This window comes from Coturnix japonica, chromosome 19, assembly GCF_001577835.2.
Source record: "Coturnix japonica isolate 7356 chromosome 19, Coturnix japonica 2.1, whole genome shotgun sequence".
In the NCBI taxonomy this organism is placed as follows: Eukaryota; Metazoa; Chordata; class Aves; order Galliformes; family Phasianidae; genus Coturnix; species Coturnix japonica.
In genome coordinates, this window is record NC_029534.1 from 7,116,750 (window position 1) to 7,137,364 (window position 20,615).

Sequence of the window (20,615 nt, forward strand, 5' to 3'; positions counted from 1 at the left end):
TTAGCACAGGTTCTGATAAGGCGGGGAGAGATAAATCCCAGATTGTACTGCTGTGCCCAACAGACTGGTTACATCGTGCTTGATGACACTTCAGCCCCGTTGTCATGACCCCATATAATCCGGCATCCTGGACCATCTGACACACATTTACACTTAACATTTTGTTAGAGACTCTATAAATGAGATCTCTTTGACCTTCAATCCTTGGCTAATTGCTGGTTTCATGTACAAGACCGGCCTAATTTTACGTGATAATTACCTGAAAGTGGCAATGCATATGGCATTGCATGTTTGAAATGTCAGAACTGGAAAAATATCAAGTGGCTGGAGTCTTAGGCAAATGGAAGGAGCGGAAGGGTCAGAACAATATACTTTACTGTTCAGATGATGAAGAGAGCCTATACATCACTATAAACCCCAGTAAATAGTATACATCTGTAATAAATCCTGTGCATAATGTTTGCTGAAGGGGGCTGTAGCCATGTGGAGCTGGATGCTAAGGCAGCCATAAAACAAAAAGAGATCTTGAATTTGCAAGCGGTTCGATCGTTCGTTCTGCATGTCCCTCTTCAAGCAGGAGCCCTTGCTCTGCCCAGCACCCTGTGCTTTTTAGCCATGCTGCTTTGAGGTACCTGGTGTGTGTGTCCTGGTGAGGAGGGGTCAGGGTAGGCTGTGGTCTGCCCGCCCTGTGTGCTGTCTTCCCAAGGTGCAGACACCGAAGAGTACTGCACCCTGTCTTGGCTTTAATTAAATGGTTCATAAGGTTATAACGAATGAAAATAAATGAAAATTGCTCTAGTGCTTAGTTCACCGTAAACATTATTGACAGCTCTTCCTAAGTACAGTAAACTCAGATCCACAGCCCTGGGCGGGAACAGCAGACCACAGGACCGGAGCGGTCAGGGGTGAGACGGAGCGATGGGATACTGAGCATGTTCTCATGATGCAGCAGGCTCTGTATCCATCTCTATTTGTTTAGCGTTGGGTTTTTAGCTTATCAGCTTCCTGGCACTGCCTGAAATTTGTTGCTGGTACTCCAGCAGATGTTCTCACTGAGCTCATGAAGAATTCCTCTTCAGGTTCTCAGGAGTCCCCTCTGATTACAGAGCTGAGAAGTTCCCCAGCCCGCTTGTAGATGGGCAGATGTGTTCCCCAGCTGTTCGGTGCTGCTGCTGTGTCCGTGCTGCCCACAGCCAGCTGAGCATCTCCAGCATCAACATGAGTAGGAGGAGGAAGGGGCAATCCTTCAGACTCCCTGTGTCCCTTCCCACCAATGAATCTAATCCCCAAATCATGGGGCTGGTTTGCAATTAGAGGCAGAAATAAATGAGGCACGTTCAGCATTTGTGGAGCTCAGAGGATGCATGCGGACTCACTGTTCACCCCTTCCCCTCCCAGCACTGCCCAGTTTGTGGCAAAGAGCAGAATCTGTCCTGTTTGCAGTGCTCCCCTTCCTGCTCCAACTCAGTCCCAGCCTCTATTTTATCAGATAATCCTTTTAGAAACATGGAAATGGGGAAGCAGCCCCGGTGTCAGCCCATATCGGGTCTCCTCCCCCCTGTTGTTCATTAAGACTGACTGCTTTTCTCCTCTGTCCCACAGACTGATAAGCAGTTGAAGCAATAATGAAATGGCAAACAGCAAAGTAAACACGTTTGTAATTTTAGCTCTAAAGCTTCAGGGAAGCAAGAGGGATTGGCACATGAGGCTCCTGTGAGTGGATCATCTGCATCTGGGCACCCCTGGGTGGCTCACCTCTGCAAAGGGCTGAGTTCCATCTTCCCACCCTAGACATGGAGGCCACCATCTCAGCCCAGCAGTGGTCTCTGGCTGCCGAAGGTTGATCCGGAAAGGACTATCCCTTTGGGAAAACACCATTATCAGGGCTGTCTGATTTCTGTTTGCTCCTAATTTGCACAGAGGAGCCTGGGTAGCAAGAACTCTGTTCTCACCCCAGCACTGGTGCTTCCCGATGACAGTGCCTTGATGGGCAGCTCTGTGGCTTGAGTGAGAGGTGATAGCTGAGCTTTGGTTCTGACAGACAGAGGTCCCTGAGCAGAGCCCCATAACGCCACTTTGTACACTCTTTTGGCAGCAAGGGCTCATCCTGCAGGTGCATTATATCCCCTTGCACATTTTTGGGTTGGTGGAAGGTGACCCGCCTGCACTCACATGCTTTGGCTGCAACATGCTGGGTTGGCCTTGGGACTGGGCCCAGGTTATCCTTGGGACTGGGATTGAAGCTGTAAGTGCCCCACATGCAGCACACAATGCTGTGAGTGCAGCCCAGCGCTGCCTTCTGCCCGCTCACCTCCCCACTACACCACAAGCATGCATCATATTTTGTGCTGACTTAATGCAACACGGATAGTTGTACTTTCCAAGTAGCTGGCAACCCTTAATCAATGTTAATTGGCTCTAATTAGCATATGTTAATTAATGATATTTACTACAAATTAAAGGTATGAGTGCTCCCAGAGGGTTTCCTGTTCATCCAATTAGTGCCAATTAGTTGCAATTAACACGTGTAAATGAGATGCCATTGAACCCAAAACAAACAGCACATAGTCTGCTGTACTCACTCGCAGTTGAACTTGCTCTGGTTGTGCCAAGGGGAGGGGGAGAAGGACTGCAGAAGGCTTTCAAATAACTGCAAGGTCCCTAACATCTATTTAGGTGGGCTCATTATGTCTTATTTTGTCTCTCACTCAGTGCGAGCAGGTTGAAGGAAGGTGGATCTGAACAAAAGCCCTTGACAAAACAAATGGGATGTGCTTTCCTGTCTCGCTGGGCTGCAAAAAGGTCACTGTGGTGTTTTGGGAATGCTGTTGTGCTGCTTTGCACCCATCCCTCTGCTTGTCTTTTGTTGGGGGTCACAGCCCTTAAGCTGAGCCCATCCAGCAGCACCCTGCACCCACCAGGCCAGCACACAGCTCTTGGCTGCAGGAAGATGCCTGCAGCTCCGCAGGGTCCCCAGCATCCCCTCAGTGCTCTTTTTCCCATCCAGCATTGAGCACCATCACCAAACTCTGTGTGCTTTGGGTGCTTCCCTGCTTGCATTTCAGCCCAGAGGGAAGCACATCCACCGCAGCGCTGCCCCTCGGCTTGGGCTGCGCACGCAATCTAGCAGGCAGCAGAACAAATTGTCATAATTGTGTTTAATTAAAAAGCGTAAATGGATTATCTTCAGGTAAGGATGATTTATTTAACTCATCAGTCTGATCGCACTGAGCGTATAGACTGGAGATGGAAATCATGCAGCGCAAATGGGAGCTTCCTTTTACCATCAGCCCTGGAGCTGCTGTGACCACAGTGGCAGGGATGGCCATGGCCATGGGCAGCTGCTGGGTGCAGGGCTGGTGCTGCAGTGGAGTGGGAGCCCAGGGCTGCCTTTATTGGTGCACTGGGTGCTGCTGTCCAGCCCAGCATGCCTTTGTGGTTGGGTCTGGATGGCCTTTGAAACCCTTTTCAACCCAACCCATTCTGTGGCTCTATGATGTACTGTAAGGAGAGGAGGTGCACTGATGGAGTTCAAGAGGCATCTGGACAACAGTCTCCAACACGTGGCCTGATTTTCAGGTGGTGCTGAGTGGAGCCAGGAGTTGGACTCCATGATCCTTATGTGTCCCTTCCATGATCCTTATGGGTCCCTTCCATGATCCTTATGGGTCCCTTCCAGCTTGGGATAATCTGTGGTTCCATGAAAGCCTTTGTGCCATGTGGGGCAGAGCTTTGGGCTGTGCCTACTGTGCTGGTGGGACTCAGCTGGCCGCAGGACGTCCCCCTGCTCTGATTCCACATGTGGGGAATTATGTGCAGCCATTGCAACGTGACCTGGGAAATAAGGCACCTGTGGTGTTTTCTGTTATTCCCAAGAAAATTCTCCTTGTGTTTAATAGGTGATGTTTAATAAAAATGAAAATGAGCTTATCCTGAGCAGGCATGCACGCCAAAAGCTGGCATTTAAATTAGAAATTATGATTTAATAACTTGTCAAGAAACTCACCAACGTAACAGCGTGATAATTATGGAAAGGAAGCTTCATAAATAGGGGCAATACTGAGATCTGTGTGAGGGCCGGGCTCTGTGGGCGCAGCTTTGGGGCTGGGGGGCAGAGCAGCAGGTGTGAGCTGGGGCTGGGGTGGGGGGCACAAATGGATGATGGGGGTTGGCTGCAGCTGGAGCTGCTTTGAGCACGGTGGGCCAGGCTGAGCCTTCTTTGGGTGATGGCACTGCCACCAGCACCGCCACCCTATGCCCCACCAGCCCCCTGGCCCCATTTGCCATGAAAATGATGGTCGGTGGGGCCCTACGATTTGAATCATGTCCCGTCTCTTAATTTAAACAAGATGTTCACATAAGGACTGCTTAATGTATATTTTAAATTACAGTCTTGACTTTCTGTTGGTTGATTGCAGCATATGACTCTCAGTTGGAAGGCCATTATTTCTGCTATGATTTACAAAGCAGTTAAAGAGAAATCAATGTGATAAATATTGAAGCATTGTAATAGATAATCCCACGTATTCTGGGGTATTCAGCTCTCTGCTGCCGCAGCCAACGGGACATTCTCAGTGCAGAATGTTCATTGGTGAAGGCACAGAGATAGCCAACTGATGGGTAAGTTTCCCACTGTTTTCAGCAGGGTTGGGTCAGGACTTCCAAATAGCCAAGGTGCTCCTGGGCTTTCTCCTTACTTATGAGTCCACCAGTACTGGTGGCAGCTACAAGATGTGTGCACAGCTGGGGGAACTCCATCAGCCTTCCCCTCCTGTGCACATGAGCACAGTGTCTGCCATGGCTGCAGTGCATGGGGATGCCCAGCTGAGCATCCCAAAGAATTTTACAAAGCTTTGTGCTTCTAAATCCCCAACCCTGTACCAAGAGGGTGATTGATTCCCATTCTGTATTGGGTAATAGAGCCGTGAGTGGGAAGCACAGCGCTCCAGGAGTGACACAAACTGATACCACCTGAGGCACAGGGATGAGAATCAGTCCCAGGTCCTGCTCTGCAGCTCCTCAATCAATAGTCAATAGTTTAATTATTGTTTATAAATTCAAATTTAGCTCAAAAAGGCAAAAAGCTCCCAGGAAAGCTGAGAAACTTTCCTTTGCAAGAAAGGCATAAAAAATTGGGCCAATTTGGTCAGCTTCTAGAATTGGAACATTTTAATATGTGTTTGGAAAGCACTGGGAAATGAGGCATGTTGGTTCACATGAAAAATATGTCTCCTCAGAGAAATTTCAGGTCATTCCATGTCTGGGAGGTGACTCTGCTTAGTGTTCGGTGTGCTCCAGCCCCATCACCATGGCCTGGGCTGAGGCCAGAGGGAGCTGCCTGGGGTCACTCCTCAATGTGGAGTTCAGGGCACAGCCCAGAGGTCCCCCCCAGTACAGCTCCAGGTCCTGCTGCTGACCCACAGCCAGGCTGTGTGCTCCTCCTAGAGCTGAGCAGGTAGAGCCAGGTGTCAGTGTATCTATTAGTGGGTTCAAGCCTTTGTTTTCACTAAATCTGCATAAAATCACGTATTTCTGTGGTGTGGCTCTGTGTAAATCCCACTCCTGATTGACTCAGTGCAGCTCTGGAGTAATCCTCACTGTAAGTGCATTAGGGTATCTGGACACCTCTTTTCACATCTGACTCAATCATGTCTGAGCTGTCACTGCCCCACCGCTCTGCTTGGGGGAGCATCTCCTCCTGCACGTTCATGGCAGTTCCCACTGCACCAAGATGGGGAAGAGAGCAGGCAGTGGGGCTAGGGGATGCTGAGTCCCAATCTGCAGGAGCTGAGGACTCCCCTGCTGACCCCAGTATGGTCAGGACCTGCCTTCAGCTCCCCACATGTTGGGGTGGGAGCTTCGAGCTGGCCCAGCATAGGGAGAGAAGGGGGACGATGAGGCACTGAAGTTGTGCTCACTGCCCTCCCCCCCAGTGCCCAGATCTCCATCATTAATATTAAGCAATCCCTGACAATACTGCTCTGCGCCTTCCTAAAGAATAACTATCAGCCTGGTAAACAGACCCGGAGATGCACAGAACTGAGTGGAATGGCTCATCCAGAGAGGCTTTGTGATAAATGTAACAAGGCAACGGCTATGAAAAAATATATATGTATTAAAATGTAGAAAACTGACGTTTGGAATTGAGCTGGGCTGTGCTGCAAATGCCGTTGTATTGGGGGGGGGGCACAGCCCTTCCTCATCCCCCCCCAGTGGAGGCTCATTTATATGCAGTTATTCACGTGTGCAGTAAATTCCAATTATGTTTACAGATGTCTGCTTAACAGTTATGGAAAAGGAACCTCAGCATGTCTGAGATGTCCTTATAAGGGTTTGGATGGGGCTATTTTATATATATATATATTTTAATACCAGCACCGATTCCTTTGTATTTTGCAGATTTAAGCAAATAATACGAATTCCAGCTGAGCTTTCCCATGGAAGGTTTGACACCTCATGCCTACATTTGGGTGGTATGGCCATTTCCTCAGCCTTTCAACCATATTTTTGTTGGTTTTCATCTAGAACTCCAGAGTTTAGGGTGATTTTTCAAACCTAAAAGCTGGAAAGGCAGCCAGTGAGTGGAGGTGGGGGGGACCCTCCTGCAGGCCCATCATCTCAGTGAGTTCCCATTCCCACACACACCGCAGCCCCCATGTCAGGCCATGCAGGACCATACATGGGATAATTGTTATCAGTAAAAGCTTTGTCATTTCACTGGCATGAAAAGCAGACTTTGTGAAAGCATCCGGTAGGGTTTGATCCTGAAGATGGTGTGTGTAAATGGGTAGTTCTCCATCTGAAATGAGATTTGGAAGCAAAAGGTGGTCAGGGGGATGTGCTGCTCAGAGGGGCTGTCATGGTTTGGGGCAGGTTGGTTGGTAGGGATGCTCTGACTGGGGTGGGATGCCTCATCCTGCACTCCCTGCATCATCCTCACCTGCAGGTACAGACGCAGCAGGATGATGCATGGACCCAGCCTATGGATGCTCTCCATCCTGGCCCCGTGCAAACGACAAAAGCCCTGCGGGCTCTGCTCCTTTGGCACCGCACGTTCTCAGCTCAGAGCAGCGGGCGTGAAGCTGCAGCGTGCAGAGGTCGCAGCCCACTGCCAGGAGCTGAGCAAACACTGCATGTGCCGAACAGGAAAAGCAGCGGGTCGGGCTGTAGCATGACAAAGCCGGGTGTGAGCAGCCCTTCACACCGAGCGTTTGCCACTTTGGAGTGGTAATGCTGCTGTGGGATGGCGTCTGCGGGACAGGCAGCCCCGGGGAGCCGCTGGGTGCTGCCAGACAGTGTCACCCCCTGGGGCAGTGGGGACAGCACAGCGTGCTCTGTTCTCCCCGGTATTGTGGGGAACTGAGGGCTGAGAGCTGTGGGCTGTGCCTGTTCTATTGCATCCTGTCCCCTGTGTCCTCGCAGTGTTACCAGCCCTGCTGGGCTGTGATGAACAATGACACAAGGAATTATTTTTTTTCAGAACAATTTGATGTTTTCTAAGTGAGTTTCTGAGAAGGAAGTTTGGCCCAAGGCTGTGCCCGCGTGAGGGGCTCGTCCTGGAAGGGCAGCTGCACAGCATCCCCAGAGAGAGCCCTCCTGGGGATGGAGTTGTCCCACGGCTTCTGCTGGAAAAAATTAGCTGCAGTCTGTGACATGTCACACTCCAGGACAAAACGCTCTGCTTGTCTTGAAGACCAGATACGGATGTGTTTCAGAATGATGGGATTGTGGCTGTGCCTCCCGTAGCCTCGTCGTAGTGTTGAGATAGGTTGCAAATGTGCACAGCCAAACTTAGAGCATCACTTAACAGCTGTGCAAAGGCAGAGGCGATGTCACCGTTTAGAATGTGCATTTTTCTGAACTTTACTTGTTTGGCCTCACCTTACCACCACACTCTGCTGTCACAGCTGCACAGCAGTGCCCCGGTAGGAATGGGGTCTCGGCGTGGCGTCATGGAGCAACACTGACGGCCCTTTTGTAGCGCCCACAACCCCTTCAAGTGCCCCCACTGCCTGCTGTCCCCTGGGCTGCTCGGGGCCGGGCACCGCGGAGCTGCCTCCCGGGAATAGGGAGCTCTGGGCAGAGCCTCCGCGTCCTGGTGTGAGCCTTAAATAGCAGCCTATGAAAGCACGGTGTGACGCGGGATGTTATGGAGTAACGCCGTATCAAACTACGGCACCTACGAGCAGGAGATGAATCCCGAGGTCGGGAGCGGACAGCCGGACGGACGCGGCCGGCTGGGTTCCGTCGCTGCCCGGGGCCGGGCGGGCAGTGCGAAGCGCTCCGTTGGGATGGGGATGTGCGTGCGACATCGCCGCTGATCGCGGGCACTGCGTGGCGGTGCCGTCAGACGCTCGGAGCCGCGCAGCCGACACGCACCTCCCGCCGGGGCCCTCTTCTCTCCGCCCCGGGGCAGCGCTGCCCGCCCCCGACCCCGGGAACAAAGAGTCCTCCCGGGGGGTGGGGGGAAACCGGCCCCGCACCGAGCGGCTCCCGCTCCCCGGGAAGTTCAGCATCTGTGAGATGAGTGAATGGCACAGCCCCGCCGAACTTGGAAAAACGATATCATCCGTGTGTGTGTGTGTGTTTGTGTTGGGGGGGATGAAATAATTAACTCGCCAATCAGCGACGTTTTGCTTGGTTTTCATTTTATTCCCTGTGCCGCCCGGCCCGGGGCGCGTCCCCTCGCTGCCGCAAATCACGGCCCGGCACTCGGCGCGGCCACGAGCCGCAATTAGCGCAGGGACGCAATTAGCGCGGGGACGGGGCGCGCCGCCATCCATTACAGCGGGTTGTGAGTCGGGCAGGGAAATGATAAAATACGTGGTGAAAAGCGGCGGCGGTGGGAGTGCCTACATGAGTGATCGCCTCGGGCTTCTGCGCCTTGAACTTAGAGCGCCGGGAAATCCCCGAGGTCAAAAAGTAGGAAAATTGTTGCAGCCCGGGGAGATATATTTTAACTTCGCAGAGGGTCCGCGCGAAGCCGGCCCCGGGGAGGATGCGGGCTGACGGGAGCGCCGCGTTCCCCGTTCCCGGTTTCCCGTTCCCGGTTCCCGGCCCGCGGCGCTGAGCGCCCCGAGCCGCCCCCGGGAGCTGAGTGCGGGCGGAGCGGTGCGGGACGGCCTCGGGTGCGCCCCCCCCCCCCATCCCCGCCGTCCGCTCCCAACCCCCTCCCGCTGACCGCGCGGCTGATTTATGGAGAGCGATGTTTTAGCAGAAATCCCCCAGAGTCGCCCATCAGCCCTAAATCCCCAACCTGCTCTCCCTGGGAGACCTCATGACACAGAGCATGCCAAAACAGCTCCGTTTTGCCTATGCATTAGCAATCTATTTTACCTTTTTGACATCTCTCACACATAAAACCGTAAGAGAGAAATAAAATATCTGTCTCTGGGCGAAAATAAAGCTTTGCCTCCCTCCTGATCTATAGGATATAAAATAAAGCCATGGCTTTGATAGTGGCTTTTCCTTATACCGGAGTTGCTTTTGCACACACGGAGACAATGAAGATGGATGAGCGGGGATCGGTGCCTCCTCTCGGGGTTTGTTTCACCCTTTTTTATCGTCTCCCCCTCCCCGCACCTCTTTACTTTTCTTTCTTTCTCTTTGATTCGCCTTTTCCCTGCCCTCCCTCGCTCGCTCCCGGCGCTCACAGCTCCGTTCCCCCCGGCCGCGCTCGGCCCCATCGCTGCCCCTTCCCGGCGCTTCCCGACCCCTCCCGGCCCTTTCCCAACCTCTCCCGGTGCATCCCAGCCCCTCCCGGCCCCACGGCAGCCCTCACTCAGACTCTCACACCGTCGGAGCTGTAATTATTTATTAACTGTATTTTCCCATAAACAACTCGGGAGCTTTTGGATGTAAGCGACGACATTTACCGACGTGCGGAGAACCCCGGGGGGGTTCGTCCGGGTTGGGGGGGGGGGTGAAGGGGATAGGGCGGGGCCGTGCGTACCCCGGCATCGCACCGCGGGCGGCACAGCGATCCGGGGCACCGCTCCGCAACTCCGAGGTCATTTCGACGCTCGTTGGCACCGACGCGGCGATGCGTCCCGTCCGGCCGTGGGGAGCGCAGGGCTGTGGGGAGCGCAACTGCACCGCGTTGTTCGCTCGGGTCGTCTCCCCGCAGACCTTTGTTCAGGCGGCACCCCGACCCCGCGACCTCTCACTGCGGGGAAAGTTGCGGGAGAGGCGCAGCGGGCCGTGCGGGGCCCAGGGGAGCCCAACGGACCCCCTCATCCCCGGGCCCGGTTGAGGGCAGCGGACAGTCCACCCTTAGAAATCGCCCTCGAGGTGAAGGGCCCTCCCAGCCCCGCAGCGCTCCGCGGTACCGGCGGAGGCCCCGCAACACGCGGCGGTCGCGGGAAGGGTGAAAGCAAACTGCTGCAGCCCGGCCGTGCTCACAGCTTGGGAGGGGGGAAAGGACAGAGCGGGAGGAAGGAGAGAGCCGACGGGACTGCTCCCAGCGCTGCGCCCGGGGGTGTCCGTGCGGGGAACGAGGGGCGGCCGTGGGGACAGCGGGGGCACCGAACTGGGTGAGAGCGGTACCACCGAAAGGCAAATTCAGACTCCCTGAAAAGCCGTTTTATTTCCGCACTAGATTTAAAATAATCCTCGTTTTAAAATCATCATCATTATTATTATTATTCCTTCTTTTTGAGATTTGCCCCTTTTCCTGCGCCGAGCAGCTCCCGAACGCAACGGGAAAAACGAAACGAACTGAACCAAACGGAGGAGAGGCGCCGCGCGGTGCCGGGCGGGCGGTGGGGCGGCAATCAGCCCCGCATCCCGACGGGGGCACCGCTCCGGGGGTGCGAGACGCGCCCCGGGCACCCGCTGCTCCGGGGGCGGAGTGCGGAGCCCCGGCGGAAAGCGGCCGGGAGCGGCGGGGGGGGCGGGGGCCGGGCCGAGCAGATGCTTTCGCTAACGCCTGGGAAAAAAAAAACAAAAATCGCTGTGAAAAAGTGGTGCTTGATGGACGTGAGATACTCGTCGCCTCCCGCGCATTCATCCCCCGACACATGGCACTTGGGGCCGCAGTCAAAGGGAAGCGGTCCCCTGGTAGCAGCGCCCAGCTGGCGGAGCGGGGCGGAGCGGGGCCGCCCGCGTGAGAACGGCCCAGATGGGGCCGGGGGCATCGATCCCGGGCGGGAGAGGAGCGGGGAGCGGCCCCGGACGGGGCGGGAGGGGCGCGGGGCGCGGCGGGCAGAGCGAGGGGCCGTGGTTGCCGGCAGAGGCGGGGAACCACCGGCCGCGGTTCCCGTTTTATCTCCCCGTTTCTCCGTCCCGCAGCTCCGACCACGTAGAGGACGGAACGCGGCCTTAGAAGGGCCGCGCGTTGCTCGGGTGCGGGCCGGGCTGCGGGGCGAGCCGAAGGGAGCGACCGTTCTGGGTAGAAGCGAACACCGCTTCCTTGGCCAAAAAAGTGCGGTGGCGGTGGGCGGCTGTCAACGGGACGTCAGTCAACGGGACGTCAGCGGGACCCCGACGGGACCCCGCGCGGCCAAATATCGCCCCGCGGACACCGGCGGCGCCGTGCCGTACCGGGCCGTGCCGGGCCATCCCCGCCTCGACACCGGCAGGCAGCGGCCAGGGACCCGCGGGTTGCGGACCCCGCGATCCACCCCGCCCCCCCCCCGCCCCGCACCTACCGCTGAACCGCGTCCCGGGGCTCCGCGCGGGGCGCACCTTTACCGGGCTCAGGCGGCGGCCGGCGGCGCCCCGCGCCCTCGCGGCTCTATAAAGGGGCGCGGACGCCCCGTCCGGCGGCGGCGCGGTGCGGGGGGGCGACGGGGGGCGACGGCGGCGGAGGCGGCGATTGGCCGCGGTGCGCGGTGACGTGTGCGCGCGGTGCATAAGGCTGCGGCCGCGGGGCTGCCGGGAACATGCAGTGCGCCGAGCGCTGCCGGACGGCGCGGGCCGCGCGGGCAGCCCCGCTCCCCTCCGCGCTCCGGCCCCGCCGCGCCGCTGCGCCCCGCCGGGAGGCGCCCCAGTGCCGGCAGCGCCGGGAGATGCCGCGCGGGGACGCGGGGTAGAGCGGGGCACGCAGGTACGAGCCGGGGAACGGCGGGGGACGGCGAGCGGCGGAGCCGGGAGCGGAGCGAACGGAGCGAACGGAGCCGCGCTGAGCGTCCACCCCCCCCCAACTCCGCGCACGGACGGCGGCCCCGCTCCGCAACGCTCGGGCCATGGCACCGCGGCTGCAGCCTGCGCCCGTCTGACCGCGGGCGGCCCGATGCCCTGCGCCAGCGCTGTCCTCGTCTTGTCGTCTTTTTTTTGTTTCTTTTTTTTTCTTTTGATTTCTTTTCCCTCCTTTGATTTCCGTTTGGGAAAAGCTGCACTTTGACTCCTGACTGCTCTACCTCAGACCTGAGAGAAAAAAAACAAAAAAAAACAAAAACTCATCGCTCTTCTCGGCGGTCTTTTCATTCTCGCCGTTCGCATTTTATCTGAGCGCCGATTTCTGCGTCTCGGCCTCAGCCGGGCCGGGCCCGGGACCCGCGGCCCTGGGACAGCGACCGACCGAAGGCTTTTCTCCCTCCCGTCCTTTTTCTTCCGCTTTTCCAAGGCTTTTTTTCCCCCTTTTTTATTCCCAATAATAACAACATACACACATAAAAAAAACCCACAAATCAAACCTACGCCGCCGTTGTCGTCTTTTTCTTTTTCTTTCGATTTTTCGCTTGCCATCTGGGACGCCGATACCCCACTCTCAGAAATAACCAAAGACAATGGTTCACTGTGCGGGCTGCAAAAGGCCAATCTTGGACCGGTTCTTGTTGAATGTACTGGACAGGGCTTGGCATGTGAAGTGTGTTCAGTGCTGTGAATGTAAATGCAATTTGACAGAGAAATGCTTTTCGCGAGAAGGCAAGCTTTACTGCAAAAACGACTTCTTTCGGTAAGTACCGCAACCGCCGCCCGGAGCCGCGGCTCTTTTCAATCCGTTTGCCATCTTTTAGTTCTTCGCTCTCCGCAGAGCCCCTTTCTCACGGGCCGCGCTCCGACTCCCGGCGCTGCCCGCCCGCAGCTGCTCTTCCGAGCCCGCCCGGCGCTGCGCGGAGCGATGCCGTGGCCGTGGAGCCGCGTTGCGGGCAACGCTGCGGGCAACGCTGCGGGCCTGGGTCGGGGCCCGGCTGCGGGAGCTCCCGGCAGGGCCGAGCCCCGCAGAGCCGCCGCGGAGCTCCGGTCCGGCATCTCCCGGATCACGGGCGGCCCCGCATCTCCCGCTGCTACGCGGCCATCGCGGCGCCGAACTCCGCTCCCGTTTATCGGTGCCGTTATCGGGACGCGGAGGGGAAAGTCGCTCGGGCGTTGAGTTGATCTCCCCGGCGTTTTCCCTCGGTCCCGATCACAGTGGTTGTGTTTTCTTTTATCGTTTTGCAAGGTGTAAGTCAGGCGGGTACTCTCTGGGCAAAGGAAACGCTGGGGAGGGATGGTTTGGGGTTGGATTCGTTTGGGTTTTTCGTTTGGCTTGGGTTTGTATTTTTTTGTGTGTGTGCGCGTTTTTTATTTAATGACTGTGGTTTCGGTTTGGTTTTCGTTTCTTTCGGTTCGGTGCGGTTCCGAGGCCGCCTCTCTCCCGTCGGGGTGGGCGCACGGCACTGCCCGCTCGCTGCCCCCGCTCCCCCCCCGACCCGCCGCCTCTCCCCGCAGGTGTTTCGGGACCAAGTGTGCGGGCTGTGCCCAGGGCATCTCCCCCAGCGACCTGGTCCGCAGGGCGCGGAGCAAAGTGTTCCACTTGAACTGTTTTACGTGTATGATGTGCAACAAGCAGCTCTCCACCGGCGAGGAGCTCTATATCATAGACGAAAACAAGTTCGTCTGCAAAGAAGATTACCTAAATAACAGCAATACTGCCAAAGAAAACAGCCTGCATTCAGGTGAGGGAGCGCGGGGCGGCGGCTCTCCCTCTCCCGTCCCTTCCTTTCTCCCCCCGCCCGGTTCCCGCACCCCCTCTGACTGTCGGCCCTTCGCTGCCCGCAGCTACCACCGGCAGTGACCCCAGCCTGTCCCCCGACTCCCAAGACCCCTCCCAGGACGACGCCAAGGACTCGGAAAGCGCCAACGTGTCCGACAAGGAGACGGGCAGCAACGAGAACGACGACCAGAACCTGGGGGCCAAACGGCGGGGGCCCCGCACCACCATCAAAGCCAAACAGCTAGAGACTCTGAAGGCCGCCTTCGCGGCCACCCCCAAACCCACGCGGCACATCAGGGAGCAGCTGGCGCAGGAGACCGGCCTCAACATGCGCGTCATCCAGGTACCGGGTGCGGGCTGTCCTCCCGGCCCCGCGGAGCTCGCAGCAGCCCGGGAGGGTCCAAACGGGGCCGCCGACGGCAGTGGAATTAATAAGCGGAGATGTGAGGGGTTAATGTATAAATAAGGATGACGATGCGCTGGAATTATTAAAAGGTTTATAAACCCGCAGCGCTGAGGGTAATGGGGGGTTAAAGGACCATTAAAGGCGAGGTTGGATGGGAGATGCTCGGAGCGGGAGCCATCCCGTCGGGGCGCCGGGAAGGAGCGCAGTCGTTCCTGCCACGCCGCGGTCGCGCGTGGTTACCGGTACCGGTGCTGTGCCCGTGACCGACCCACCTTTCCCACCCCCCACAGGTGTGGTTCCAGAACCGCCGCTCCAAGGAGCGCCGCATGAAGCAGCTGAGCGCGCTGGGCGCACGCCGGCACGCCTTCTTCCGCAGCCCGCGCAGGATGCGGCCGCTGGTGGACCGCCTGGAGCCCGGCGAGCTGCTCCCCAACGGGCCCTTCTCCTTCTACGGAGGTGGGTACTCGGCCGTCGCTCTCCGTCCGGTGCTCGGGGCGGGGTGGGCAGAGCGGCAGGAACCGCGGCCGGGCGAACCGCAGCCGCCGGTCTCCCAGCCGCACACCGGGCCCGGCCTGGAGGGGTTCCCCGTCGCGGGCGTCGCGGTTCCCGGTCCCGGCTGCGCCGTTGCGCTGCTCTCGGTGCGTCTCGTTGCGTCTCGTTGCGCTGCTGCCGGTCGCGGTCCCGCAGCCCCGTACCCGCCGCTCCGCTCCTCTCCTCCCCTCCGTTACGCTCGGGCGCTCGTCCTCCGCGCTACCGCCCGTGTCTTTCCTTACCGCCAGATTACCAGAGCGAGTACTACGGCCCCGGGGGCAACTACGAGTTCTTCCCGCAAGGCCCGCCCTCCTCGCAGGCGCAGACGCCGGTGGAGCTGCCGTTCGGGGCGGCGGGCGGACCGCCGGGCACACCGCTGGGCGCGTTGGAGCATCCGCTGCCCGGGCATCACCCGCCCGGAGAGGCGCAGCGCTTCCCCGACATGCTGGCGCACCCCGCCGGGGACTCGCCCAGCCCCGAGCCCACCCTGCCCGGCTCCCTGCACTCCATGTCCGCGGAAGTGTTCGGCCCCAGTCCTCCGTTCTCCTCGATATCCGTCAACGGCGGTGCTAACTACGGCAATCACTTGTCACACCCACCAGAAATGAACGAAGCGGCTGTGTGGTAGCTTTAAGCGAACTGGGTCTAAGTAAGTGATGATCATCTAGTCTGCTTGTTGTTACGGTGTACAGAAATGAGTAAATCTAACATCTCTCCCGCCCTAAGACAATGTCACCTTGGGAACGAACTGCGCCCGGCGGCTCCGAGCGGAGCGTTGCTGCAGGGCGGGGGACGATCCCGGTGTGCGTCTGTCACAGACACGGGGACCTGCGTGTGCCGTGACAAAGGAACTGGTGAAGCTGTACAGTAACGCGCTGCCGCGCCGTGGGATGGCGTTGAGTGTGATTAACCCCGTCGGATGTCACCCCGAGAGCCACAATCCTTAGAAACTCCTCATTTAAAAACACACACACACACACAAAAAAAAAGCAAGGATTGAATGGCGGAAAGGTTGAAAGGAAAAAAGGGGGAAAAGCCGCAAGAGAACTCTGAGCGCTCCCGATAAGGATGGTTCTGGCGTTCCGCATTTGTTTGTTCATTTTTCTCTCTCAAAAAGTTCAACCACGAGAAACTCTTTAGCTCCAGCCATTGCAGCCATTGCAGCCTGCTGAGTACCAGGTGGGACAACTTTTCTTTCTCCTTTCTTGTTTCTTTTTTCCCTTTGTCGTTTGTTTGGTTGTGTTTGTTGTTTGTTTTTTCAGTTGTTGTTTTCTTCTTTTGTTTCCCTCCCCAAATAACGAATACTAAATGTTGAGCCCTCGGCACCACCACCACCACCGACTCTTCTACCTTCACAATGATACACATACAAAACCTCCTCATCATAGCAAAGGTCACCAACGGACCTCTAAGGCGAATGACTTGAAAAGAAAAAATATATATACAAAAAAAAAACCCACAAAAAAAAAACAAAAAAAAAACGAACATAAAGCATTCTACCTTCACAAAGAGAGCAAAGCGAAACGAAAAGACTCTATTGAACTAAAAACAGTCAACTGTTTACGTCTAACGTTAAATTCAGGAGCTCGATGTTTTACTAACAAAATCCTGTTTTAGGACCTCTTGTTCGAAAGCAAAATATTTTGAGCAGCCAACCAAAATAGTTCCTTTTCTTTTCTGTAGATGTACAAAGCGATCGCAGGGCTTGTGGTTCACTGTGCTAGTTTGTCAAAGGTGTTGTTTACAGAAGGCAAAGAGAAACCCGCGAATCCCAGACCGTTGCCAAATAAAGGGAATCTATAGCACAAATACTGTCAGGTGCTCCGCACCAGCAACCCGGAGAGGCGTTTCCAAATGTCACAAAGGTTAAAACCAGAACAGAACGAACATCTTTGCTAATTTTTAGTCCTGTTGAACATTCATGGAATTGTTAATATGACTTATATAGACCCACACAGGTTTTATTTTTGTGTCTTTAAAATGAAAGTCCAAAATATTTAAATTTTATGGTCAAATATGCAGTCGACAGCTGCTACTTTTTTCTTTATATATTAAATTTCTCATATGTCTTTTATTGTTCTAATAAACCTAAGCTTGTGTGACCTCCAGTGCATATTAGACCATTCACTGTATGAAAGAAAACATGTTGGATAAAATTTGTGCGTTTTTAATAAAATTAGAAAATGGGATGTTTAGATAAATGGTGCTTCATTGGGTGTCCGAGAAACCAAAAGAGCCCCGAGAGAACCCAGCAGTGCTGCTCTGCACATTGCCCACCCGGCACGATGGGATGGAACCGGGCTGTGCTGAGAGGAAACACTCAGAGCGCTCATTAACACAAGTGTTTTATCAACAGCAAAAGCTTTGCAGATCCGTGTATGTAATTGCTGAAAGGTAATTCTCTCTCTCTCTCTTTTCTTTGTTTTTTTGTTTTTGGTTTTGTTTTCCTATTTGGATGGTCTGGGAAGCAGCAAATCCTCAGTGCCACGAAGGTGGTTATTTTATGTTGTATTCTTGGAGCTGTTAAGAAGTCAATTGTTTGATAGCGCGGTATTTGTGGAGCGCTCGGATGGGTTTGGCAGGAGAAACACGCGGATTTTCTGGGACAGAAATGAACCCAATGAGGATTTCCCACAGCCCGGTGCCGGGGCAGACGTGGCGGTTCCGTTACGGCTGGTTGCAGCAGTCTGAGGGCTCGGGTGGTGTTGGAGGGTTCGCTTCAGCTCGGCAGCATCGCTGCTCACTGCAACGCCTCGCACCCGCTGGGATAATGGGGTGGCACGGACAGTAATTGCGTATTTGCCTTCATCTCTCGGCTAATTGTGATTCCGTCGGGCTTCTGGTTTATTTTCTGTCGGCTCAGAAATTCGCTCCGAGGCGCAGATTTCCCAGCTCTCAGCACTTCAGTGCTTTCTCTCTTTGCTCTCAACTCGCAATGCTTTCAAGTTGTGTGATCTGTAATTTCAGTGGCAGTTTTGCTCCCGATGCCGTTGCTGTGCCCCCGTCTGGGTGAAGCGACAGTTCGTCTTCAACACAAAATGTCTTTCTTTCTACATATATGTATATATATATATATATATATATATACTCTAAAGACAAAAAACAACAGGGTAGTGTTTCTAAACAGCCAATTTATGAAGGGCAGGGGAGATTTCTTAACCTCGTGGCTCAGCGCCCGGCTCATCCATTTGCCTTTTGTATCCTTGCCCTGATTTTTCCCTCTGTTTTGCATTGACATGAGCATAGTGAGGGGTCATCTCTTCCTTACGAATTTTACTTATCCGAGCAAATGTGTTTGTAAATACTGCTATTTGTGCTGCTGTTTTATTGTCCAATCAATTATTTTAAACGAGGATCTCATTGTGCAGAAATCACGTCTGCCAACTCGTTTTTCCCTTTATTATTATTATTTTTTCCTCCTTTTTTTCTTTTTCTTTTTTTTTTCTTTTCTTTTTTTCCTGCACCGAGGTGATTGTATGGTTTGTTCCATGGTAATTTAGGCAGAGATGTGATGTGGTTCAGTTTAGGTCACCGGTTTCTAAAGGGACACAGGAGAACATGCCTTGTTCCCAGTGTTGCTGCTCGCTCTCGGAGCAGCTCTGCCATCACAAGGAGCCAACCCAGCAGTGGTTCCCATGCCCAAAGCCAAACTCACCCTTCAGAGCTCCTGGGATGCGGTGTGGAGGCCTCAGCCCTTTGCAGATTTGAATTGTGTGCTGTTCAGAGCGGAGCTGGGTGGTTCTGAAGACCCTAATCCAGCAACAATCGAACAGTCAAAACTCCCTTTGAAATCATTGTGGCGTCGGGTTCTTGTAAGTCCTTGTTTACAAGAGCGTTTCCATTGACTTCAGTAGCGTTACTTGTGTGAATAGAAGGCTGCAGGAGAAGGCCCTCGGAACACATGTGCTGCTTGGAGGGGTTTTACGTGCCCGTATTAATCTTTTAACTGCGGCGAGGTGGCCGTGCCACGTACAGAGCTGTGTGTGTGCAATGTGCTTTCTAAAGTGTGCTCAGAATAATGGCTCTGATCTCTGATCTTTTCACCCTCTGCTGTTCCTGGTTTCGGTGCCATCCCCCCACAGCAGAGTGCGATGCTGTGGGGCTGCTTGGTGCCCACACTGCAGAGCTGCCCTGGGAAGTGGGACATCCATTGGCATGGATGGGGCTCTCTGCATACGTGAGGCAACACTGAAGGTTTTGCAATCCCCCGTGTAAGGCTGTACTGCTTTATGAAGAAAAAGGGCACTGGGAAGATATTGTGAGTATTATTCGCCTTGAGCTCATTTATTTGAAGGAGATACTTTGCGAGATAAAGCGTCTTTCAAATGCAGTGGGTTCACAGCACTCAGCAGCACCGCTTTGGCACAGAGTGGCTGCGTTGTGCAGCGCTCCTTATTGCCCTCCGTGCTGCTGTCCTTCCCATTCCTGCTTTGCTCAGTCCCTGGCATGGGGTGCAGAAGGGGATTTGTAAAGCCGTGCACCCCAAGAGTAGGAATGGACTCAAAGTCTGATTTGTGGCCAGATGATGTATATTATTTTAGTGCGTGGATGTGTACCCAGGCGCTGAGTGACGGGTACCTGATACCAATCTATAAATAAATATCATTTACAAGTAGCAGCGGTGATTTACATGCTCCTGCTATTCTAGGAAGTGGCCTGGAGTTTTTCCCCAAGCAAGAATGTTGTGTTTAAGCCTTGTATGCTCATACATACTAAATATAAGCAATCAGTCTGGCTTTCTGTTCCCACCCCAGCACACAGACTAGGGCATACTTTCCCCTCTGTTCAACACAATCAGCTGCTGCATATCTGTAGGGCCGGGGCAGATGCTGAAGGTGCTTTTATTTATGTCCGTACTCTATGTTCCAGATGACCACAAGATATTCTTGAAGTTCTAACTAAAATTAATGGAACCATTAAAGAAATATATTTTGAGTACGAATCCATGTGGGATTTCTGACGGCCTCTTTTGAAACGGTATTTGTTATGCTTTCAGTCACAGACCCGGCTTACGATGCTGAGTTGCTTGTTGTCCAGAGAGCTTTACATTCATTACGGCAGTGATGGGAAGAAGGGCAGCCCTGTGTTGTGTGGCTGCTGGGCAGGAGCTGTGTGGTGGCCGTACCACAGCCCCAGAAGGGCACTCTGACTCAGGTTGGCCCTCTGTGTGCTGATCCTTGGGGCATCTCTGGATGGGGCTCAGGGTTGTGTGTGTGCTTTGATGGTGCTCAGTGCACTCTTTCAGCAGTTACTGGGAGCCATGAGAACTAGATTGTTTTCCTGCTTGATTTTAGAACCAGCGTGCTTCCTGCAGAATGGCTGCTGTTGGAGAGGCTGATGGTATCTCACCATGTTTGGCACTCACCGCTCGGCTCTGTTAATGGGACGGCACTGCGGCGGTTTGAAGGCCGGAGCAGTGCGGGCTGTGCTGCAGGCAGACACAGAACTGCAGCCACACATGTTGGATATGGGGAGAGATGGAGGGAGAACCTCAGGACAGAAGCCACCCCGTGGGGTTGGGCTGTGTGTGCTGAGGTTCTGTGCTGCGCTCCTCTCTGTGCTCCAGAATGCACACGCATGGTTCACTGTGGGAGTTCTCTCTGGGGCAAGAAATAGGTTTTTGCTCCATCTGAAAAGGTTTTGTGGCTGTCGCTGAGTTGCCTTCAAATTCCTGCCTGCTAGGAACATCCTCAGTCCGTGTGTCTATGCGGGTGAGCTGCGTTCATCACATCTTGAGGTGTAAGAACAATTAAGAGTTGA

The 20,615-nt window shown here is 54.8% G+C and overlaps 1 protein-coding gene and 1 long non-coding RNA gene across 2 annotated transcripts; one reads left to right on the forward strand and one right to left on the reverse strand.

The window, feature by feature from the left end:
• Positions 1 to 9,797: 9,797 nt before the first annotated feature.
• LOC116654252 lies at positions 9,798 to 11,786 on the reverse strand. The gene is made up of 2 exons (XR_004309323.1): positions 11,649 to 11,786; positions 9,798 to 10,927 (listed from the first exon to the last, which is right to left on the reverse strand). It is a non-coding gene; the product is annotated as an uncharacterized LOC116654252 (long non-coding RNA).
• A 161-nt stretch (positions 11,787 to 11,947) lies between these two features.
• On the forward strand, positions 11,948 to 17,050 carry LHX1 (LIM homeobox 1). The gene is made up of 5 exons (XM_015881047.2): positions 11,948 to 12,898; positions 13,654 to 13,880; positions 13,984 to 14,261; positions 14,615 to 14,780; positions 15,104 to 17,050. The coding sequence occupies exons 1-5, from the start codon at positions 12,729 to 12,731 to the stop codon at positions 15,481 to 15,483; spliced, it is 1,221 nt and encodes a 406-aa protein (XP_015736533.1). The 5' UTR covers positions 11,948 to 12,728; the 3' UTR covers positions 15,484 to 17,050.
• Positions 17,051 to 20,615: the final 3,565 nt, after the last annotated feature.

Coding starts and splice junctions, on each gene's coding strand:
- LHX1 (XM_015881047.2), top strand. CDS start 12,729: ATGGTTCACTGTGCGGGCTGCAAAAGGCCAATCTTGGACCGGTTCTTG. Junction 12,899..13,653: donor TGCAAAAACGACTTCTTTCG/GTAAGTACCGCA, acceptor CTCTCCCCGCAG/GTGTTTCGGGACCAAGTGTG. Junction 14,262..14,614: donor TCAACATGCGCGTCATCCAG/GTACCGGGTGCG, acceptor CACCCCCCACAG/GTGTGGTTCCAGAACCGCCG.